This window comes from Crotalus tigris, unplaced genomic scaffold (genome assembly GCF_016545835.1).
Source record: "Crotalus tigris isolate CLP2741 ecotype Arizona unplaced genomic scaffold, ASM1654583v1 scf7180000017887.1893490, whole genome shotgun sequence".
Lineage (NCBI taxonomy): Eukaryota > Metazoa > Chordata > Lepidosauria > Squamata > Viperidae > Crotalus > Crotalus tigris.
The window spans coordinates 638,128-663,342 of record NW_024096704.1 but is presented as its reverse complement, the minus strand read 5'-3'; the positions used below and the strand labels follow the sequence as shown (position 1 = coordinate 663,342).

Genomic DNA, 25,215 nt, shown 5'->3' with positions numbered 1-25,215 from the left:
GGTGGACGAGCCAAGGAGGGGGCGGAGTCAGAGGAGGAAGGACCAGCTGGAGCAGGTTAGTAGGCTGGACGGGAGAATTTGTGGGGAGCGCACTGGGTGTTTTCAATTTATGTGAGTGTGAGTGTGAGCCAAGCCATCTCTTTACGTGGATCTTCTGGTGTGAGAATATGGTTTTGTTCGTACGGTTACTTGAGCTACAAGACACATGCAAACCATTGGATGTGCGAACCCAAGTCGTATATCGAGTGGCTTCATGGTTCAGAATGCCTTTCTGTCCCGGGAAATTCAGAAAACTGTGGTTAAGTTAATCGTGGGTAAACATGCAGTTCAAGCCCAGGCCATTTTTTTTTTTTTTAACTATGATTCACGTGTAAACTGTTCAATTCGAGAAACGAAACCACTGTATTTGCGGATTTCGGTTATTCCGTAAAAACAGAATTTTTGGCTGAGTCTTTTTTAATGCAGAAATATAAATTGTCCTTGTTGACAGATAACTAGTGATATTTGTGAGCTGCTTATGAGCAATACAGCGTTGTCTGATATGCCTGATTATTCTCCAATCAAGTATTTGCTATATTGGATTACCTTTTTTCCATGGTATGTTGTTTGAGGTGATGGATAAGTGCAGACCAACATAAAGCAAAGCAGTGGATAGGAAAAAGTGCACTTAATTGTGAATCTTGATTATATCGTTCATTATTCTGTTTAAAAGAATAATCCAATCCTAATCGATTTGGGAAATAAAAGCGTAGTAAAGCAGAAAGGAAAGAGAAATGCAGCATTAGATGCGCAAGAAAGTAAAAGGCTGTAGAAAAATATGCCTGAGGAGTAATCCACCTTGAATACACTTCTAAATTAAGCATGTCTAAAATCAGATTGGAAGACTTATGAATGTTATAAAGGGTACAAAATTAGTATAATATGCAATTTTTAAATCACTCTTACAAACAGCTATTTTATAGAATAAGTTACATATATAACTTGGTTAACTGAAAAGTTACATTTTTGAAGGGTATAACTTATTATAAATTGTTGCATTCTGTTTTAAAACACATGCACATATTTGATTTTAAAATAAAGTTACAGTGGCTTGGTGATTTGTTTGATGAGGAATGAACTAAAAGTTAGAAATCATAACACATTACATTAAATGCCTGGTCTGTCTCTATTTTTGACTTTAAAGTAATTTCACCATTAGCAGTTTTCAGTTCTTCTGATCCTTTGTTTTTATTATTTTGTTATTCCCAGAGAGTGAAAACAAGTTTTTCCATCTTTTCGTTAAGAAAATACTGCATTAAGAGATAGTTCTTTGTTCATTAAGCAACAGGAATTGAACATTTCCTGCTTTTCTCCATTGGGCCTTCACATCTTCAGTTGCGATGCCATTTTTATTTATTCTCCACTGCCCTTTTCATTTCTGTTTTAGGAATTTCAACTGTCCTGCTTCATTTTTGTTTCTTTTTTTTAATCCTGCTTTTAAATACTTTGATTTTCAATGTTTTCTTTCTCTCAAGGCTAGTTTTTATAAAGCCTACTTATTTTGCCCACAAAGGTACTGTAATTCCTATCCATGGGAAGGATTTTAGTCCAAGTTATGCTGACGTTTATGTTACATATTGTCTCTCAACCTTTTTCATTTGCTTTGCATTACAAATATTGTTGAACGTTCTAAGAAAACTAATACATGCCAGATGCTTCATTGTCACCATCATATATTCTCCAATACTTAAATTATAAATCATGTTTGCTGAAAAATAACATGGATTATATTGAATGGAGTCTTTGTTTGATATAGTGAAATTTATGTGTATATCCAATATTAGCTAAAGATAGTGAAAAATACTTCCATAAATGTCTGCTTTAGGTCTTGAAGCTAAAAGCTTCAATCCATGGAGAGATTGATCACTGAACAGTATCTGAAACTACCCTCCCCCAATATCTTCCCGTGGTGCATGTGCACAAAGGATCTCAGAAATTAAATCCCTTTGAGCTTGTTTAGAGGATATAATGGGGAAGCACTGCCATAGCTTTCTATTAGCTAAAGAGCAATATGTTCCTTTCTATATGGCAGGGGTGGCAAACTCGCAAGTCACGTGATGTGTCGCAACGTATCACGACTTTTTTGTCATTGCCGGCAATGTGGTTTTGCTATGATGCATCTGGTCCGCGGGCCGGCAGTTTGACACCCCTGCTCTATGGGATACTCATCCTCTTCAAGGACAGGATGGAGATGTGGATATCTGTGGAGTGGTGAATGAGGAAATGGATTACACCCACTTTACCTCACCATGCACATCAGCTAAATTAACCCTAATGTTTAATATTTTACTAATACTTACTTAATTGTCTTCACCCAGAACCTGAACATACCTGTAACATAGTACTAGACAATATTACAGTAGTAGACTAATTTGCAGGCTGAAATGTTTTGGTGTAGTTGTCAGCATTTTGGGGTATCGAAACTTCTATTGCCTGAAATCCAGGGGACCCATTGCCAGTTGCTGTGTGAGCTGGGTGTTTCTATTTCACAGTACAGAGAAAGCTGTTCTTTATATTCCTGTTTAAAGCATCAATGCCCTAACTATACAACTTTAATCCCCCAATTAAAAAACAGTCAATACTATCAAAGCAGCTTTTTTTATTTATAAATAAAATGTTTAAATGAAAACTCAAATATATATTTTTGATAGATCTTAGTTAATGCTAATATATTGTCTTTACCTTTTTAATGTTAAATTTATCTGAGATTGTTTTGAATACTTTCCTACTTGTTTTTACACTTATTCCTTCTGGAAATTCATTGTATATTTTTGGTTTCATTATAAGTGAAATACTTTTATCTTTTATTTCTTTTTAAACCACTAATGAGGAAAAAAATCCACTTTATTTCTCTCTAGTCCATATAATTTTTTTCTAAAGACTACCTGAATAATCTCAGATTGAGGCTTTTCTATTTGGAGTGGTCTGAATACTATAAAAGAAATATTGATTAAAGTAACCTCATAATTTATAAATAATGACATACAGTAGCTAGTTAGTTAGATTAGTTAGTTCTAATCAGTATTTAGCAGTTTTTATTTTACTTCACTGCTGTTAACTGTAAAACTAAGAATACAACCTATTTCTATCAATTCCTCTTCATTTCTCTTTCAGGGGCACACATGTTCTAGACTTCTGACATGTTTTCCTTAAAGGATTCAGAATTAGGAGCTTTCACCTTTTTTGCTTCAGCTCTCCCAAATGATGTTTGTGGCAGCAATGGTCTACCTTTGACTCCAAACTCCATAAAGATCCTGGGCCGCTTTCAGATTCTTAAGACACTTACACATCCCCGGCTTTGCCAGTATGTGGATATTTCTCGTGGAAAACACGGTAAGTTGTATTGTTCTTTTCAGCCCCATGACTTTTGGGTGTGATTCGAAGACTGTTACATTAATTATTTTGTATATGTAGTTCAGAGTTCTAGAAACTTCAAAGACTTCTACATTTATTTTTCCTAAAGGCATTTGTTTGCTTTTCTCTGGACTGACTCCGTTGTAGCATATTTCAGTCTTATCTCTATTGTTACACATAACAGTCACAGATGTATGTAGCTGCTGTTTCCTTACAGGCTTTGTTATCCTATAGTTTAGATTACACTGATAATTTTGAGTTATTTCCTTTTCTTTTTCACACTCTGTCTATATATTTTTCTTACCATCCCCTTTGTCTTTTTCAAGCTTCTTTTTTTTGCTGGGTTCTGTTTGGTTTTAAATGTATGAACATTCACTGTGTTTATTTCCTAGGTCCTGTATTTCATCAGTGGGTCTTGCTTTCACTTTAATTCCTTAAATCTCTCTTTTGATGTAGGAAGTTGAAAAGAAATGTGCTTCACAGAAGGCACTCTCAACAATCCTTTCCCACTTCCTACTCCCAATTCTTAATACAGAATTTATTGCTGGCACATATAACAGTAAAATTGATGGGGCAACTGTAATTCACACCTCTACGTTGCTTATAAACTTCTGAATCTTGCAAATCTTTGAATGACACAGTTTAAATTGCATTTTTTTCACATCATATGAAAATGAAGTGAAACATATTAATTTCTTATAGTTTAAAATTTGTGTTTTAAGATACATTGCTTTCTTCAGGATACATAGGTTCAAATTGCATTAGGATTAGGTGACTATGTATTTCCACCAGATGTTATAATGTCATTATAATAATTGCACCATTTTCATAATGATGTCATAATATGACACGTTATGGTTGCTGCTGGCTCTCCACAATTTAACTATAATTCCCATTAATCCCGTGTAGTCTGGATATTGATAGCTGTGATTCAGCATATCTGGAAGACATCAGGTCAAGGAATGTTGGTATAAGCTAATAATCCTTATGGCTTATCTTTTGACTGTAGTGAAGGTTGTGATATATACGTTAGACTGGCTGAGTTTCTGCTTTGTACTAGCCTTGGTTTATTTTAATATGCCTGTCTGTGTATATAGCAAATTGGCTGTTATTTTCATAGAAAGCTCTAGATGGATGCACAAATCATGCTATGCCATAAATCATGGCTTACAAACCATAGTGGTTGAGTGCACATAACATGAAACAAACTACATTATAGCTTAACACGATTTTAATGAAAATTAGGGGTATTTTATGGTAGACCAGAAGCAAAGGTATTTTGAATAGCCTACATTTTGAAGTATTTAGTGCATTTATTGTGTTTAAATGCATGATGTTAAGTTAGTTATTAACTTCCTGCCCCTTTTTTCTAGTTGATTTAAGCATACTGAATAAGATCAAGCAAGAAACATTAACTGTTGATTAATGTTATGTATGCCATTGATGCAATTAATATTTATGTAAAAGGTATACTTGATATTGGCATCTGGAATTGCATGATTTTCATCCTTTGCCATTGGCTGAAATCCCACCTGGGAATCTTGCCTATTATTCATGTAAAGAGAAGTTTTTCTTTCCATTTTGCTAGAAAATCTTGAGGAATATGTCCTTTGTATGACATACAAAGGACTAAAGTTTTCTGTGCTAGGGCTTAAGTCTGCATTAGCCCTTCTACAGTACTAACAATTTAGTTTTAAAACAATTCACACTTTTATTAATTCTCTGAATGATATCCTATTTAATTTCTTTTTTAAAATTTTGAGTTAATTTGTGCACAGTAAATTTTTAAAGTGTAACTTAAAAGTCAATATTAGTTAACGTTGCTGAGAAGAAAATAAGGATAGGTTTGCTCTGATTTGATCTTTACTTCATTTTGAGATATGAACAAGGAAAGAAAAGGTGTAGTTACAATGGAGAATATTGTTAAGATGGGCATAGCCCTAAAAAAAGCCAATAGACATATCAGCCAAGAGTTTTGACTAACCTCACTATTATGCTATACTTTGAATGTTTTTTATGTTTCAAGAAGTGCTTGACAGTTACTTGTTGCTGAATTCTTCAAATATTTCTGTGAAAGGAAAAAATAGAGGTGAAAGGGAACATCACAGATTCCACCGTTCCTCATTTTAAGTGTTATATTTTAGTGATAAAACAATTACATCATTGTAATAGTAAAAGTCAGTGGCTACTTATTTATCCCATTTATATACTGTTGCCTTCTTAAAACACTCTTGGCAATTTATACACAAGATAAATATATAATGTGCAGTAAAAACACCCAACAGTTCCCAAACCAATTAAAATTCCTAGAATAAAATTAATTAGCAAAACCAAACAATCAATATGGCTGCCAAAGGAGAAAGCTGTGTATTCATCTTCGGGATTCCACAATTTTAAGAAGAAGGTCACAAAGTGGTATTTCAGGACTAGGTGGAAGATGCACACATATGGAATAGGGAAAAAATATGTCAAACTTTGGAACTGACATACTTCATTTCCTTTAAACATAGAAAATGTAATACATGGAACATTTTCTGCTAAGCTGGTAGATTTTTCCCTGCTAATGAAGCATTGGCTTTAAATCCTCCTTTGGGATAAAAAGTAGCTATATATATTTCAAAAGTAATAAATGGATAAAAAAGTACATGAAATCTGACTTGTGAAACTTCATCTGGATTTAGTGGTTATTAATAATAACTGCTAGCTATATGTTAACTTCAGTATTCACCATGTAAGAGTTCCCAACAAAGTAACCTTTGACTTACAACCACAATTGAGCCCAAAATTTCTGTTACTAAGTGAGACAGTTGTTAAGCAAGTTTTGCCCCATTTTACCTTTCTTGCCAGAGTGGTTAAGTGAATTGCTGTTAAGTTAGTAACATAGTCGTTAAATGACTCTTCCCCATTGACTTTGCTTTTCAGAAGATTGCAACAGGTGATCACAATAATCCTGGGACACTATAACTATTGAATCAGTTGAATTTTGATGATATGACCATGAGGATACTGCAATGGTCGTAAATGTGAAAAACTGTCATAAGTCACATTTTTCAATGCCGTTATAACTTTGAACGGTCACTAAGTGAGCTATTGTAAGTTGAGGACTACCTGTATTTGAACATGTTGACAATTATGGGGAGGGAGACTTACCTATTCACAAAGTAGCTGTCACAATAAAGGCAGCTAGTCATAAAATACCAGTTTATATCTCAAGGCAGCCTAATAAGGTCACTCCATGCCACCTTCTGTAGTCATTCAGAATACACCTCAGCAACCAGTTTAGCTTTGCCAGGCAGACAGACACATTTTAATGTAAGCGCTGACCTACAACTCACCATTTTTTATTTCCTAATAATCCCTATGGAGCTTAGAATCCAAGAGCTCTGGAAGCAAAGTTAAATTTGGAGATTTTTACTTTGTGGAATTCCAGGTTCTTGTTTAATTTTGTTTACAGTTAAACAAACTAAAAAAATAATTAAGGTTGGGCCTCATAGGTGTCATAGGTGGTATCTTGGCAGCTACAAAGATCCTATTGAGAGTTCCGGCATTATGGATTCCCCGTTCTGTTATATCTCATTAAACTAAGTAGGCATCTTCTTTATATTATATGATGCGGTGTGTCATAATATGGTTTTAATTTTGACAAGATGTTAAAGTAAAAGTGTTTGGTTTCTATATGCATATTATTATACTAAAACTGTCTTTGTTCATGCCTATATTTTCCATCAGAGAGGCTGGTGGTTGTTGCTGAACATTGTAGAAACAGCCTGGAAGATTTGCTTCGAGACAGGAAACCAGTGAGGTATGATATCAAGAAAAAACATGGCAAGGAAACACGCTAACTGAAAGTTTATCTACTTTAAGTGAAAAAGTCCAGATACACTTTTTCTTTTAAAACCTTAACTATCTTTACAGGTCTATATAGATTCAGACCTGACATCTTCCAGCTCTGCTTTATCCTTCTGGCAGCCAGATTAACACATGCTTAGAATAAAAAAGATATTTACTTCTGCAGAAAAAGGATAAAAGTTGTATTTCTTAATGAAAATGCTGGAAGCTGCCAGACATTTATCCCAGTATATTTTGTTTGTGTTTGCTTAAAGTTTGTACTTTTAAAAAAATATAAACATAAACATAGTTTCTTGGAAATTACAGTAAAACTGTGTGCGTCATTGTGCATTGATTATAAAGAGTTTTACATTTTAAAATTATGAGTAGTGGTGAAAAAGGAAAAAAAATATTTCTTTACATATATTTATTTAGAATATTTCTGTGATAAATTGCTTTTAGTTTATTGTGTTTGGGTTATTGTATTTACGGGGGAAAAAATCCTAAATACAATCTTATATTAGGAGAGTTATAATCTTTTCTCTTAACTATAGATAGAGCCTGAAACCCTTTAAAACAATGTGAACAGAACTGAATGTTCCAACTCTTTTGATTACAATGAGCTCCCCCCCCAGTTTGAATTGGCTCTTATATTTATGGCATCAAAATATTGTACTTATTTTATGTAAAAGCAAAGTTGCAGTGTTTCCAATGTACACTTTGTTTCAAAGTATTCTATGCACACAAAGGCTTGTTTGAATATTCTTGCTAATATATGCATATATACATAAACAACATAATTTTTATTTTCAATATTTTATTTCCATCGTTCCTCAAAAAGCTTAAATCCCGGAAAGTTTTTTCAAAATTGTTTTTAAAAACCCCTATCAAAGGAATTTATATGAAAGCACTATTTACACTATTTGCACACGCACATGCACGCACACATACACAGATATACCAGTGACTAAGATTCACATTAAGCAGTATATACATATGGAATATCTTTTCTGTGCCATGCTCAAGCCAGTAGAGTGGCATAGCTTCAGTATAACAAAAAGGCTATTTTACCTCAAGGAGAATTCCAGTGTGCCCAGGGAAAAAAATGTATTGCATTTAATTAAAGTGAACATTGTTTTCTTTTGTAAGAGTTTTCAATAGCCAGAAATAATTTAAGAAAGGGAAATACTCCATTATGTTGCTTAATCCATTTTGGTGAATTAGTTTTACAACAGATTTTCCAACTCTTCATATATGTTTGGTTTGTATTAATTCATGATAGAATACCCAAAAGTTGATGTGAATGCTTTTGTAATTAATTTCTGAAACTCTTAAGGAATGAGAGAAGCTGTCCTTATGGTTTATAGATTAATTCATTACACTTGTCAGAAAAAATGTCCTTTGTACCTATAATATAAGCTGATGTCAAGTCAGCAGGAAATTTGTTAGGCTGTGTTGAAATTGAAGATATACCAGAGTAGACAGTCCATATTTCCTTGCAAAGTGGAAAATAGCAGGCTTTCCAGCTGTCTGATCCTTTTTTCACAACTAAACTTATGAAGTCATTGATCATTGTATATATTACATATGAGCTAGGTATTTGTATGTTTCTGTATATTTCTTCTTTGGTTATAAGATTGCAAGATTATTCTTCTTTTCTATTTTGTTTGTTCTCCCTGTCCCTGTGTATGTTTTAATTTTCAGTTCATTTCTTAGAGGATATATCCAATATTTTACTGAGATACAATTATAAGAGCAGATGAGAGTTTTAAAAGAGAATTAGATGTCAAAATAGTCTAAAATCATTCTTTTAGAACATTTGATGATTAAATAATTAAAGATTGTAGTACTATCCGACTGAAAAATTGGGATTTTGTGCATGCCTAGTTAGCAAAGTTTACTCCTTTGAACAGACTAGGATTTTTTTCATAAAGCCCATTGGATTGTTCTGTCTATCTTGTTCAAGTTTTAGGTGATAGTTTGGGGTGTGTGTATTGTTGTAGTATATAATTTCAAAAAGCATCTTAAATTGTATGTTTGTACCATGGCATTAGAACTCTCATCTTATTTCCTTCCTAAATTGTGTTTGTTCAGCAAAAAAGAAAAAATAGTTTAAGCAAAATAGTATTGGTTCTTTGAATTAAAAGCTTGTATTGAGTTTAAATGTATCAAAAGTTTAAGTACTCATTAATCTGAACCTGATATGTAGTGGATAATACTAATTTAGCATTCTGCTGTGTGTGTATGTGTAAATAGACATACTGTAGATATTTAAATATGTGCACATATATTGTATATGTATGCCTATGTGCATGTATGTGAATAAATATGTGTGTGTATATGTATATATATAAATGGAATGAATAAAGCGCGTTCACCAGGAGAGTTTAAAGTTAAAATACTTTAATTAAAGTATTTTACTATATTAAAAGGTTGCCAAGCTTTCGTTGGGAAAACTCCCCAACATCTTCAGGGCTGAGAGATCGTTTCTAATAAGGTGGTTTAAACGGGTTCCATAGACATCTGCGCGTGGCTCCTAGACCATGCTAGCGTTTCCCGCTGAACAGCTGATAGGTGGGAGGGGGAATCGGAGTAAAGATTTCTTCCGTCGTTCTCTCGAGCACTTTTGTTCACATCTCCGTCGATCTCAGAGGGTATTGTTAAAGCTATGTTCCGCCCTCTCCCGGCAGCACTGGCTCTCGTTGCAGCGGGGGGATTTAGTTCGATGTCATTGTGTATCCTACCATGGAGGCGGGGCTTCATCGGCTGCAATTTAACATCTTTCCTCTGCTGCGTGCTCCCGTATTTATCTTCACTCGCATGTACAAGCATCAACTGGATGTGGTATTTTTCAATGTTTGAATCATCCTCCTCCGTCGTGGTGTCCTCCATGCTCATCTTCCCTCGTAGGTCAATATTCAAGTTAAATCCCCCCCATTTCTGTGAGCAAAAGTCTGATGGTATTTGGGCAGATTCCCCGCTCATGTTACTTTCCCTTTTATCAAGCGAACGGGTCGTCATCACATGTTTTTTCTCCCCTCTCTGTATGGGATATTCACCTTTATTATTATTACGGGTAGTGCTAAATTTAGTGGTTCTATCCTCAAATTTCTTAAGCGCTCCAATGTCAAAGGGGAACCCACACCCCCTTTGATTGGAGGAAACAACAATAATTTCTCCATGCGTGGGGAGAAAGAAAGGGAGGGGGCACCCGATATGGACGATCTACGCACCGCCCAACAACTCCATGTGAGGCTCACACACCCCCAGGAGGGAGGAAGCGATACCAGTGGAGCCGGAACACCTAAAAGACTTAACGTTAAAATCTCAGAGTGTGCCGTTGCCCATAGCAACGAGGAGGAGCGTCCCACATGGAGAGGGTAGAGAAAGCATAGAATGACAACCCGCTCGATCAGTAAGGGGAGGAATAATGAGAGCAGTTTGAGTGCCAAACAATGGGAGGGAACGGATGTAAGGAGGACTGGGGTGGTGAATAAAGACATGATTGCTGAGGCATACCATACTCAGATAAGAGCTGTTGACACGACAAAGGAGGAGAGAGGTATACAATTGGGAAGGGATATTAATCCACAGTTAGTGGAACCCTATCCCCATCCTAAGACACAAGAAAACATCAGATTGAATCCTCCCCCCGATACGGCAGGCGTTGGTATTATCGGAAGAGGAGGGGATGCAAGGTTACTAACGCCTCCAAAGGCCAATAGTGGAGGGATAGGGAGGGGCATCCGAAGAAAAGAACATAACGTTATAGACACATCTTGGTTATCAGCTGGCCAATCAGGTCCAGTAACATGGTCTAGGAGCCGTGCGCAAACGTTACTTGAACCTACTTAAACCACCTTTATTGTAATGGCCTTTTAGCCCTGACGATGCTGGGGAGTTCCCCCAGCGAAAGCTTGGCAACTTTTTAGTATAAGTATATTTTTAGTAAAGTATTCTTACTTCAACCCTCCCGGTGATCGTATTTTATTCTTTTATTCATAATTATGCCCGGGAGTCGCATTTTTACATATATATATATATATATATATATATATATATATATATAGAGAGAGAGAGAGAGAGAGAGAGAGAGAGAGAGAGAGAGAGAGAGAGAGAGAGAGAGAGAGAGAGAGAATGCTTTATGAAGTGTGTGTAGAATTATTACACATTTCAAAATTAATGAATATATTTTTATTATCACTTGTATTGTCCATTGGTATGATACAGGCAGTCCCTTTGCTAAGAACAAGTGCTAAGAACAAGTTCCTTTCCTAAATCTACTTTTAACTAGAATTTATGTAAGTTGGAACAAGTATTTAGTATCAATCTGAAGAAAGGGGGAGAGAATCTGTGTGTCAATGTGTATGGCTGTTAAAAGATTTAGATAAGGGAGAAAAAGATCATGATTAACATTTACAGTACTCTTCCTCCGTCTTTTCTTTCATTCATATGTATACATAAACCATTGAAAAATCTTCCTTTATATAAATTTTACTCTCATTTGATTTTGCAGGATAGTATAACAGAAGGGCCATTTGCAAAGTAAAATCACGGCTGGTGTTCTCTTTACTCAAGTCAGCAGTTCATTGGTGCAATTTTTTCATGAACCATTGAAAACTGGCTTATGGTATATTAAAAATGCATCCACTACTTTGCGATGCTTATGGAGACATTGTGTGGCTTTGATAGTTTGTTGTCTGGGATATGGAGGGAGAATATCATACACCTCTGAGTCAACAGCCCATTTGTAACTATGGGTTGTCTGAAGCTGGACATTTTTTAACCCAAAGACTACCTATATTTTCACAAACATTTATTGAGAAGTTTTTTTCAAGGGTTTAAAGAGGGCCATTATTTATTTTATTCTTCATCATTCATGTGGTACTTTATATTGCCTTTTGAAACTTTGAAATTAAAACCTAGGAAAAGAGTATACAGACTTTTGGCACCTGTAGTACTTTGTTGACAGTTTTCAATTTGTGATCTAAGTCAACATAATATCAAACAAAGTTCACTCAAACAAAGTTGTCATATGTTTCAGAGGTTATGGTTTTGAAAAATTACCAGTGAACCATCAGAGAAATACGAAGATATAATATACATAGAGTCCTTGATCGGAAGCAGACCATGTCTGCAGCTCTTTTACTAGCTTGGTGGAAAACATGATCTGATTTGGATGAGTAGATTTTATTTGCTTTTATTGAAGTACTGTCTACTTTCTGAATTAGATATTTTTGTTCTGTTCTATAGTAAAAACATTACTGTTGTACTATCTTGCAAAATCAAATGAGAGATAGAATTTATATAAAGGAAGTTTTATAAATACTTTGTATACACGTATGTACTGGATTCAAGGCTTGTCTTTATGGTGATCTCATTTACAGCATTGAACTCCTAACTAATTTTCACACTTGAGACTGATACATTAACTTGTGTGTACAGAAAATGAACACGCACAGGAGGGGAACAATCAGAAAAATTGCTCATTTTAATTGGTTAAAAAGTCTGTGTATGTTTTTCAATGAAAGAGGAAGGAAGATTTTGTTGTTTTTAATTGAAGGAGAGGAATTAATCTTGTCAGGGAGAACTTTGTTGGTCAACATATAGATCAAAAAATGTCTAGTCTCTCTTTATGAAACAAATGTGTTGTTTTTGTTTTCATTCTCAATCATGGATCCATGTTATTTGTACTAATAAAATCTGCAGTTAAGTGTTGAATTCATGGACATGGAGAAATATGATCAAAGTCTGAGAAAATGAATTAAAGTTCAAGACAACATGATGTAATGAAAAAGAATAACAAGTTACCTGCCTACATGCAGGAAGAAAGTAAACCATTTAATCTCACCAAGTATGACAAATAATGTTTTGGGATATGTAATCTTTTTAGAAAGTATTTCTTTTTATTCCTTTTCCAGAAATTCATTTCCAAAACAGTATTTGTTGTAGTGAGGTCATAATATAGAAAAGGAAAGGGAAAAAATCCAACCCATTAGTCATGATTTGTTTATGTAGAATCCAACCCTCCTTTTCTTAATTATTCTTTGATTTTTTTTTAATAAATACAAAATCGGAACTGAAATAGAGTTACAAAAAACTCAAAACAAAAGCATAAGGTATTGTTGTATTGGGAAAGCAGATCCATTGTGTTACAACGTGCACTGAGCTGATCTATGATCTTCACAGATGATACAACAGTAGTGGGCCTTATTCATGATGACAATGAGAGTGCTTATTGCAAGGAGGTTGAAGGGTTGGTGAACTGGTGTAAGGAAAACAGCCTAGTTTTAAATACTGGAAAAACCAAAGAGATCATTGTTGATTTCGGAAAAGGCAGGCATAGCCACACTTCTTTGTGCATTCACCTATGGAGATGGTTACCAGCATCAAATTCCTAGGTGTGCAGTTAACAAATAGCGAGACAGTGGTGAAGCGGGCACAGCAGCGCCTGCATTTTCTGCATCGCATGAGAAAAGCACATCTTCCTTCCCCTGTCCTGACCGCTTTCTACAGGGGGAGACAATTGAGAGTATCTTGTCATATAGCATCACAGTCTGGTTTGGAAGTATCACTGCTTCAGACAGGAAGGCAGTGCAGAGAGTGGTGAGGATGCTCAAAAAGATTATTGGCAGTTCCCTCCCTCCCATCCAGGACATAGCACAGAAGCGTTGCTTGAGCAGAGTCCGTAAGATTATCTGGGACACTATACATCCTCTTCACGACCTGTTTTCCTTGTTACCATCTGGGAGGAGACTTTGTGGTATCCGAAGCAGAACATCCAGATTCAGCCATAGTTTCATTCCATATAGCATTAACCTTGTGGACTCTCAACCTTTCTCCTTCCGTTATATATTCAAAATGGACAGTGTTTAATATTTATTTGTTATGTATATGTAGGGGTGTGGGTCTATACATAAAGTTGCATATAGTATGTTTAGGTGTGTCATGTATGTGTTCACTTTGAGAGCGGGCAACTGAATTCCATTTTTGATATATGCTTTTGTGCCCACAGTAAATAATGACAATAAATCTTTACCTTACCTTACCTTACCTTACCTTACTTTATCTAAATATATAGAAAAACAAGATCATAGTTAAGCTAGGATTGGTTTAGTGTCAGAAGCTATGATTTCTTTAACCTTGAGAAAGATCTGAATTCACTGTTTGATGCTGATTTGAATAGTATATTTTAACTGTGGCTTCATGTGTTGCATCTTTATAAGCATTGCATTGCCTAGTAATAAAATGTTGAAGAGTAAAATGTACCTGTTCAATGTGCCAACCAGCTCAAACTGTCTGAGCTGGTTTTATCTAGCTATAGATACCAACTCTTCTTCCTCCTCCTCCTCCTTCTCCTCCCTCTCCCTCTGTTTACATGATTCGGTTATTGTTGTTGGAGACAAGAATAATAGATAGTATGAGAGAGAATAGTTGATCTAGGAATGTGGATTAGTTAACTTTATCAAATAGTTCTTGGTATCGGGTTAGTCTCCTCATTACTGCTCTTCAAAAAACTGGTAAAAATAGATATTGAGTAGAGAACATTTGGGAGAAGATAACTGCCATCTCTGTTACTATATTTTTACATAATTGTTTCTGGTTTTAACTGTTTATTTTTAGTGTAACTTGTCATGCATAGTATATAAAATTTAATTAATAAATTAGTTACTGCAAACCAGTGAATCATAGAATCATAGGGCTGGAAGGAATCTTGGAGGTCTTCTAGTCCAGCGGCCCCCAATCCATCGGGAAATGGTTCCATGGAGAGACATTTTTCTGTGGACCGGAGGGGCCGTGGTTTCATGTGCTGCCTGCATGCCACAGATGGGGCTTTGCTTGTTTGTGTAGCCCAGCTTCTGGCATGCCACGGACCTGTGCTGGTCCATGGGGTTGAGGTCCTCTGTTCTAATCCAACCTCCTACCCAAGGAGGAGTCCTTAATTCCACCCTAGACAAATAGTTGTCCAACCTTCTCTTTAAAATCTCCAACAATGAAACTCCCACAACTCCGGAAAGCAAGCTTTTCCACTGATTAATTGCTCTCACTGTCAGGAAATGTCTCCTTAGTTTCAGATTGAATCTTCTCTACCCATTACTTCTTATCCTGTCTTCAAGTGCTTTGGAGTTAATAAATCAACTCCCTCTACTCTATTACAGCCCTTCAAGTATTGGAAGATGGCTATCATGTCACTCCTAAGCCTTCTCTTTATTAAGCTAAACATATCTAGTAGCCTTAGCTACTAGTTTAGCTTCCAGACCCTTTATCATTTTTATTGCTCTTCTCTGGACTCTTTCTGGTGCCTTTTGTATCATGGTAACCAGAATCTCATACAGTATTCCAAGTGTGGCTTATTAATGCGGTATAGTGTGGTACTATCACTTCCCATGATCTTGATATTATCTCTCTATTGATGCAGCCTAGGACTGCATTGACTTTGTTGCAGCTGCAACATACTGTCCATCACCACTTATCACCATAATGAAGTAGATTGCATTTGGCGTGTGGCTGTTCCAAAATTATTCTATAAAATGCTATGGCTGAAGTATTCTTGAGCAGGGGTTCTCAACCTTGGCAACTTTAAGTCTTGTGGACTTCAACTCCCAGAATTCCTCAGCCAGCAAAGCTGGCTGAGAAATTCTGGGAGTTGAAGTCCACAAGTCTTAAAGTTGCCAAGGTTGAGAACCCCTGCTCTTGAGGTTGCCTTGTATCAGGCTCTCTCTAATTACACTCAATCCCTCTCACTAGCGTATCTCACTGATTTTGCCTATGAATAGTATATGATTTTTTTTTAATGTTACTCTTTCCTAGAGGCGGGGAGTTATCTTAAATTTGAGGTGGGCTTCCTTTTAGTTGGATTTATTGGCTTGTTTGGAAGAATTTTTCAGCTGCTATAAAACACTATTCAACTCAGGGTTCTTAGTTTTTAATGGTATGTATTCACTGTCTCTGTCAAAGGACTGTCGTCTGGTCCTTATGGGCACTATACACTCCCTTCACATTCTGCCCATTTAGTCTTGACCAAAATTTGGACCAAAACAAGAGGACTACTGAGACAATGTGTAATTACAACATTGCAAAAGACAAAAAAGAGGGTATTGATGTTGCTTAGCCTTTTACTCTCATGCTCTTCTTATGTCTTATGCTCTTCTTGCTTAATGTGATGGGTGCTGTAGTCCAGCACTGTTAGAAAACTAGGCAGCTTATGTGGCTGTTAATGTTTAACTTAAACTAGGTTAACTAGCAATGAAAAATAAAGTATTTAACCACTGTCCTACCTTAGATCTTCCTCCGCAACAACTATTTTTCTTGATCAAATCATGTTGTGTTTGTTGCCCAAAAAACTAGGCAGGCTTTATACTCACTTTTTTTCTTCTGTTATAATGGTGTTGTTTTGAAACTGAGAGTGTAACTGAGAGTCTGCTGTATCAGTACTTTTTCATCAATCCATGGCTTTAGATGTTATTAAATTGATGTAATACATTTGGCCTCACTTTAAAGGATGAAGTATGAGAAGCAGTCCAAGACACTCTCAGATAAATTTTGTGTTTTGTGCAATTTTAAGCTAGAGCATAGTACGCAGAGTTGTTTTATGCAACATTAAATATAGTTCTAAGGAAAGAAAAAAATGATGATGAATTAGAAATTTCCTGTTAGGAATTCTTTAGGGTGAAAATGCATTGAAACAAAGCTGATAGTATGAATGGATTGCTATTTTAAACATAATTGCAGCTGAAAAAGCACAAAGGTACTCAATTCCATACTCAAAATTATTCAATTCCAAGTATTTTAAATATCTGGAAGTACTTTCTAGAGAGTAATTTTTATTGTCAGGAAAATTTTCATTTCTGCTTGGAAAAGGTTTTTAAAGGATTCTTGGAATTCAAAGGGTTGTAATCAGAAAGAAAAACAAATAAAAAAGTGTGTTCCTGGTCTATGAAATGTCAATGGTCTATGAAATGTCAACAATCCTTTTCTTCAAGAAGTACTGGAGAAACATCTGTTTAAAATTGTGGCAAATAAGTACAACAGAAATGAGATGGATAAGTTATTATTGATTAATATAATTGCTTGTTTACTTCAAGTAATTGCTAGTACAGCAACATATAATTACAAAACCCTGTAATGCACAAAGAGAACACAGGACAAAATAAATTAAAAATCTGAATGCTTTATAGAAAAGCCTCTTTATGTTCTGAATTAACAGGCAGATTCGAATCTAAATTTTGCTATTACAAGAAATAGTTGATCGGTACAAAATGTCCATTTTTAGAATACTTTTGCATATTCTAGATTCCTGATCGATTTTGGATTGTAGGAATTAAATGCATCTATAGTCTATAAAGAAAGTTTAAAGTTAGTAAGAAGCGGGTATGGATATCTTTAAGACGTTCTCACTATCACAATTTTGTATTAATAATCCAACATAGGCTCACTGTGAATTACCATAGGGATTCAAGAAGTTAACACCCATTGCACACAACATTTGTGAAATGCTGGTGAAATATTCACCACTGAATCTTCAACATTAGAAAATTTTGCTTTTCTTCACAGCCAATTGTGTTTTTCTTTACTACCAGTGAAAGAGGTATTATTCACCTCTCCTCCCACCTCCCACATTTGAGGTCATGTTTTGAAAGCTTGAATTATTCTCCCTGTGGGAACAGAGTGTTCTGCTTCTATGCATTGGCTGTTAGTTTTAGATGGGCACAGAATATATTCCCATCTCATCAAAGTGTATTTTGTTTAATTACATATATATGATGTCACAGTTGTGACTGCTGCCTGTGTATGGCTCTAGTTTGAGCTGATACAAGGCAAAAGATTTTTCTCCCTCCCATATTTGGGCAACAGGGTGTAACATACTAAAAAAGAAGGGCATGTCAAACTAGAGTCATTATTCCTAAATGTAGAGAAATGTCTCTGCTAATTCAGTGTCCAAAGTTTTTTTTGGGGGGGGGGGGCCTCAAAAGAGATCTTTTTACATACTTCCACCACAGGGTGGGCTTGGGGAATTAAAGCTTGAATATTAAATGGCAACCTGAGTGTTTGTCAATTCCATATGTGATCAATCAAGCTTAGCTTTATTTTAGTTGTGTTTTCTTACCTTGTGCCTTTAATTTCTTTTATTTTCTGTTCTTTGCAAATTCTTACTCTCAAAGGAAGTCAGTTGAAAGGTACATATAATAAATATAAGCTTTATAATTCAATCTGAAAAAAAGCCTTTGACATGAAATACTAAAAGTATTGAGTTTAATGGATAAATAATGTAACTGCATATAATATAATTTTCACTTTTTTATTATCTTGTGTTCTTGCTACAGATAATTAGGATGTGAGGCCCAGAAATGTACATGAATTTTAACTGGCTAGAAGCAGTAAGAATTTAATTAGCATATTAATCTTATTTTTTTTAATCAGGCGGCCTACTATTTTTCCACATTATTGAAATTTCTTACTGAAGAAAAGGAAAATAAATTAACTTTCTGTTAAAGATTTGGAGAAGAGTTCTGTCTTTTCATGTTTTGTTTGATATCCACTAACAATATTATATTTATAACTGACTTTACATACAATTAAATCTATATTTTTGAGGGACAAATAAGAGAAAACCTTCAGTGTATTCATGTAAAATAAGATTTAGGACTGATAATTAAAAAGATCCATTTTTGAGTCTTTATATTCAGCATTTGCCCATTGATGTATGTGAGACAATTCATTACTCAAATAGTATGATTTTAAGCTTACTTGTAAATTCTGCAGCATCGCTGTATCTAATTAGAGTTTTTTAAGCTTTGGATCGTATGCAAACAAACAGATGCACTTTTTAAAAAAGAAACTTTAGAGTCGTCTTGTCTGCTTATGTCATTTCCTATTTTCCTCTCAGTAATTATTGATAGAGTCCTTGACTCATGTGCAGAACAGTATGAAAAATGGTGATTTCTTCCCACAACCTGCACATGTTCTAGCATAAGGTAGGTTGATCTAGATCAGTGTTTCTCAACCTTGACAATTTTAAGGCATGCTGGCTGTGGAATTCTGGGAGTTGAAGTCCACATGCCTTAAAATTGTCAAGGTTGAGAAACACTGATCTAGATGCTCATAGAAGATTTGGCAGATCTAGGGGAACATTAATAATGCCTTTATTGGCTCATAATGAAATCCTCAGTTAACAGATCCATTATAACTTTTACTTAAACAATTAATGTCATGTTTGTAATTTAAACTGTGGGAAGTATGGAATTAAAACTATATTGACTCCTGAAATGCCTTGGTTTAGGTCTTTCAGAGTATCTTTTGTGGACAATACATATGCAGAGGAGGCCCTCTAGTGTCTCAGTGATGTACAGTTTTCCATTTACACGTTTCATAAATCTGGAGATCAAATAAAACAGCCCACGTGTATAATAATACTCTCTCTACAGAATTAGAAAGGACCTCAGGTGTAGTTCACCTGCCAACATAGGGAATATAGTACTACTACAGTATCACTGACAAATGAGCAAATCCAGCCCTAGCATATAAAATGTCTGTATCAACGTTTGATCAGCTCGTATCATGCTTTGGATCATAGGGTGATTGTTATGGAAGCAAGTGAGAGGATTAAATACTTTATGTATTGCCTTGTTCCCCTGACAGCTAAAACTAACATATAAATGACTCTTTTTTTCTTCAATATGAATTAAATGGGTTTAGAGAAACATGCTCCATACCCTATGGGACCATTAACCACTTATTTTAAGAAGGTAGCTATCACAGTTTGTGTGAAATGTAGTTGCTTGTATTATATAAGTTTTTGGCAATACTTACTTCAGAGTAAATCATTGAACTTAGCTTGAATTTCAGCTTGCAGAAATAAAATTGTACTATTGATGTCACTCTGAGTTACAGAGACAATGAGGTCTTCAAGCCAGAAAGAAATCTAAGATTTGTAAATCCAGTTTAGTCCCCCATCATAATGCCAATTTCATCCTTTCTTTTATCTGCTTCCTTAATAAAAAAAAACTTCTGGTTGTCAGAGAGCTCCTCAAATTAACTCACAATGTATTAAATATAGCAATAAAAGATTACAATAACGAAGGCCAGAGCACGATGAAAGCAATTTACAGCAATCTACCAACTCTTTTACTCTCCCAGTCTATATGGTATGAGAATGTGGTATGAAAACATCAGCCAACATTATTGTGTTGCCTCAGAAGAATTCTAACCTGGCAATCTTTCATTGCAGTCCTTTTAGAACATTATGCATCGCCTTTGAAGTGCTACAAGGCTTACAGTATCTCAATGAGCATGGACTAGTCCACCGAGCGCTCTCACCTCATAATATCCTCATGGATGGAGAAGTGAGTCTTTGGCTATTAGTCTTCTATTATGTATTATATATGGAGGTCAGAGGCCTGAGGAAAAGCCTGAAGCAATTATATGAGCAATTCTAATTTCACCTTCCCCCCCCCCCGCCACATTTACTCCTTTACAGGTAGTCCTCAATTTACGACCACAATTGAGCCCAAATTTTCTGTTGTTAAATGACACATTTGTTAAGTGAGTTTTGTCCCATTTTACGGCTTTTCTTGCCATAGTTGTTAAGTGAATCACTGCAGTTGATAAGTTAATAACCAAATTGTTAAATGAACTTGGCTTCCCCATTGATTTTGCTTGTGAGAAGATCGCAAAAGGTGACCTTGGGATACAGCAACAGTCATAAATATGAACCAGTTGCCAAGTATTTGAACTTTGATCACATGACCATGGAGATGCTGCAAAGGTTGTAACTGAAAAACAGTCATAAGTCACTTTTTTCAGTGCCATTGTAACTTTGAACGGTCACTAAATGAACTGTTGTAAGCCGAGGATTACCTGTATTTTCAGAACTGGAAGAAAATGATGCCTATTCCCAGCCATTCAGCATGGAAGGAAAGCTGAATCTTGTGAAAGTGAAATTAAGTGGCTGGATGCATGTGTTTGAGCATGTATGGTATGTTTGTAGATGGATTTGGAAGAGAAAGAGAGGAAGACAAAAGGAGTTTTTGACTATTAGAGTGAAAATGTGCATGGGAAATAGGCAGATTAAAAGGACTCCCCATTTTCTTTCCTTTCCAATAAACCTGCCTAGCTCCAACTGAACTATCTTCAATTTCTCCTGAAGTTGTATTTCCATAAAGATGGTCCACTCCTGATCTATATAATAAAGCCTTCCTTAAAATAATTTAACTTCTCATTTATCATGAATGTAAAAAATGTATGTGTGCTCCATGGTAGAATATACCAGTGAAACAAATAATTGTTCATTCACTCAAGCTATAACAGTTATGTTTGGGAATTGTCATAAATAACACTTTTCTGTCCTCAGAAATGTTATCTTCAGTTTTGATTAATCACCATTTCTTACTTAGTTAAGGTCACAAACTCTGGCTAAATATGGTATATTTGAAACAAGCCAGAGTATATAAATAAGTCACCAGGCTAAACATAATATGTTTGGGTGCATTTTGATAGAGTGGATTGTTTAAAAAAAAATTAACATTTAAGAACAGGCATGCAAAAGAAGAGTTTTTTTTAAAAAAAGAAAGTGTTTCTTTTTACACCACTGGGAAGTTTTTTCAAAATTTGTCCATATGAATTAGAACTTAAAAGATTTTTATTGATTCTTATTTCTAATATACAAGGCAGAAAACTTTGCCAAATAATTAACTTTGTCGAGTTTCTTTTAACAGGGGCATATTAAATTGTCAAAATTTGGCCTTTATCATATGACTGCTTATGGTGTAGATGTTGATTTTCCTATAGGGTAAGTTAGTTGTCTTGAAATAACCATAATCATATATGAACATTATAAGAGTAATTTTATAGTACATTTGACTAAGATTAATGTTTTCTGTTCCTCCAATATTCAAGAAATATTGTGTACGCATATAATAAAATCACCTAGTAAAGGCATTTCTCATTAGAATCATAGAAATGTCACTTTCTATGATTTTTATGGCAGCTGTTCCTCATTGGAAGTGATCTGTTGCCACTCATTGATGCTAAACATCAGCAGCCAATTCTCCCCTGCTTCTGCTAGTGCAGATGGCTGAACATGCAGTTGACCAGTCCTCTTGATGCCAGACAGACCCATGACTGTGTCTTCCTCAGCTCCTGAACTCCCTGGACACTCCTGGGGATTCATGCCACCCCTGTCTGATGGCCCCAGTTCTGGCTCATCTTCCTCCTCCAAACCAGCTTCCAATGGGGCCATCACCGAGGGGGGGGGAGGAGGAGGCAGACAGACAGACAGACCCTGACACACACAGACTATTGCATTAATGAAATCACATTAACTGAAATGATGAAATAATACCAATAATAATGGGATAAAAAAGGAGAAAATGTGCTTAGGAAATTGTGTAATAGAAGGAACACTCTGAAAACTGTGAGTAATTTGGAAAAAAGGTATATTTGTTGTCTTTACAGTCGACTCAGGAGTGCATTTTAGACCTTTAAAAGCATGCTTTGACTTTAGACACCAAATTGTTCTCAATTTCCATGGCCTTCCTATACCTACAAACTGACTTTAATGACAGAATACGTTTTTTAAAAAGTTCTTCTGCCATTGTGACCGTTCAATAAAGAAAAAGATAGGCATTGACAAATGGGTTGTGTGAAGTTTGTTTGTCATCACCTGCTCCTGAATAATATTTTTTTAAAACAAAGTTTAACAAAGCTTGAAGCACAATTTGACCACTGATTAACTTATCCCATTGTCTGGTGGAATAAACAGTAAAACGTGTTGTGAAACTAAGAAATTATAAAAATCAATCCCCATATGATACATAAATGTTTTTTTTCAAGGTAATATCTGTGTGTGACCATGTGATAGCAGGAATAATTTGTCTCAGCATGATCTTGTTGCTTTGTTTTAGCAAAATTTTATTTTAATAAGATGACTTTCATTTTTTAGGTACCCATCATACCTGGCCCCTGAAGTAATTGCACAGGGAATTATAAAATGCAATGATCACATGCAGATTGAAAAGGCCCTACGTTCTGGTCCTAAATCAGATGTGTGGTCTCTTGGTATTATATTATTTGAACTTTGTATGGTATGTAACATGTTTTTTTATATCATTAAGGGGAACTGTAGTTGGACCACAACTTTCAACTTCATCAGAACTTTCAAAGTCATTAAGTATTAGTGATGATAATACATCTGAGCAGCCCCAGCTTCAGGAGTGCTCTTTTTTTTAAAAGATATTTGAGAACCATGCTTGGTATATTTTCATTCTAGCAATGAACTTTCTTTGAATCATTTCACTTAAGACAAAAATAAATGTCCAGAAAATATTGCAATTGTTGCACTGCCCTTTTCCCCCTTCTGCTAGTGGTATGGTCCAGAGGAAATGCAGTCTTGAGATAGGCATACAAATCTTTTATGACTGCACATTTTTACTGAGGTCTGTTTAAAAACAACAATTACTTATCCTCATGGATGTATCAGTTAATACATGATTTAAGTACACACTACGCAATTCATAATAATGCTTCATTAATCACCCCCCCCCCCTTTATTGTTGCCTTTAGGGCAGAAAGCTGTTCCAGAGTTTGGATGTAGCTGAAAGACTAAAACTGATACTTAATCTTGGTGAGTAATGTACAAATAACTGCAGATCATTGAAGGCCTCTAAAATCCCAAATGACTACCTAGTCATTATATAGGCTCTGGATTGCCTTTTTTTTTTTCAGTGTGTCTGAAAATTGGATATATATTCAGTCAACTCTACCCCGTAATAGCAGCATAGCACTGTTGCTTTGATAATGCTAAAGAATAAAATAACTGAAGATTATCAGGGCAGTGATACAAGGATGGTTCTGGAATGGAATAAATCTTGACTGCCTACAAAGTAGTTTCAAAGAATATACCAACCTATCCCTTCATTATTCTTTTATGTATTTTAACCTTATTTCTTGACTTGGTTGATACCATGTCATCCCTTTTACAAACACTGGACCTGTATATAATGGCTACATTTTGTATCTGAAAAACAACATCCACAGAAGATATAGCACACCAATTAAAGCAGCCTCTGTGGATTTTACTCCGCTAGTCATTGCCAGCTATAGGGGGCAGTGCTCATTTCCGTTTCAAGGCCATTGAACCAGCATTGTCCAAAAATATTTCCGCAGTCATGTGGCCCGCACAACATCGTGAAGCACTGTTACTTTTCTACCATAGTGGTATCTATTTACCTATTTGCCTGCTTTTGAATTGCTAGGTTGGCAGGAGCTGGGGTGAGAATCAGAGCTCACCCCATCGTGTGGCACGTAGGTCACGAACCTGAGCTGCCAGTTTTCCAGCCAACAAGTCCAGCATCTTAACTGCTGAGCCACCGTGCCACACCAGAACATATAGGTGGGGTGAAATTGGTGTGACCTTACTAGTTGTTATACTAATTAATCTTCTCTTGAATTTGCTACAACTGATCTATTTTTGTATTGTTTTGATCAAAGAGGAGCTACCCTACATTTTTTAGGCTTATCAGCCCTTCCATATTATGAAACATATTTATATATTGTATATTTAATACTGGAATAAGCAACTTTACCCAGATTTCTGTTGCCCATGTAATTTTAATATTAATTTTTGAAAAAAATGTGCAAAGCTGTTGTGCTTCAGCGCAAAATATCAACATCTAGCATCTTTATTTTCAAGAATGAAAATAGACCTCTAGGCAGAAAATAAAAATATTGAGTAGCAGCAGCCCAATGCTTTGTTTGAAAGTGTGCCTGCTTACCCTGAAAAAATATAAAAACAAACATGGCAGACAGTATACCATGGGCAAAGAGGAAACAGTAGAAAGTAATATTACCAGTTTGCCTTCTGTTTACTAAGATTGGCTTTTGGCTATGCCTGAACAGCAGTCATTTTACAAGTATGGAAGACCTCATAAAACAGTCATATTTGAACACCCATGACATTCTCTCAAAGTTCTAAATTTGCCGACAAGTTGAAAAAGT

At 35.4% G+C, this 25,215-nt stretch overlaps 1 protein-coding gene across 3 annotated transcripts in view; it reads left to right on the top strand.

The window, feature by feature from the left end:
• Positions 1-7: 7 nt before the first annotated feature.
• TBCK (TBC1 domain containing kinase) overlaps positions 8-25,215 on the top strand; it is an 83,073-nt gene continuing 57,865 nt past the window's right edge. The window contains exons 1-7 of one of the 3 annotated variants that reach the window (XM_039344003.1): positions 8-55; positions 3,154-3,372; positions 7,123-7,195; positions 20,450-20,564; positions 21,936-22,009; positions 23,162-23,303; positions 23,782-23,842. In XM_039344003.1, the coding sequence (XP_039199937.1) occupies positions 3,180-3,372; positions 7,123-7,195; positions 20,450-20,564; positions 21,936-22,009; positions 23,162-23,303; positions 23,782-23,842 (658 nt within the window). In that variant the 5' untranslated portion in view covers positions 8-55; positions 3,154-3,179. The other 2 variants (XM_039344005.1, XM_039344004.1) reach the window with 2 other exon arrangements.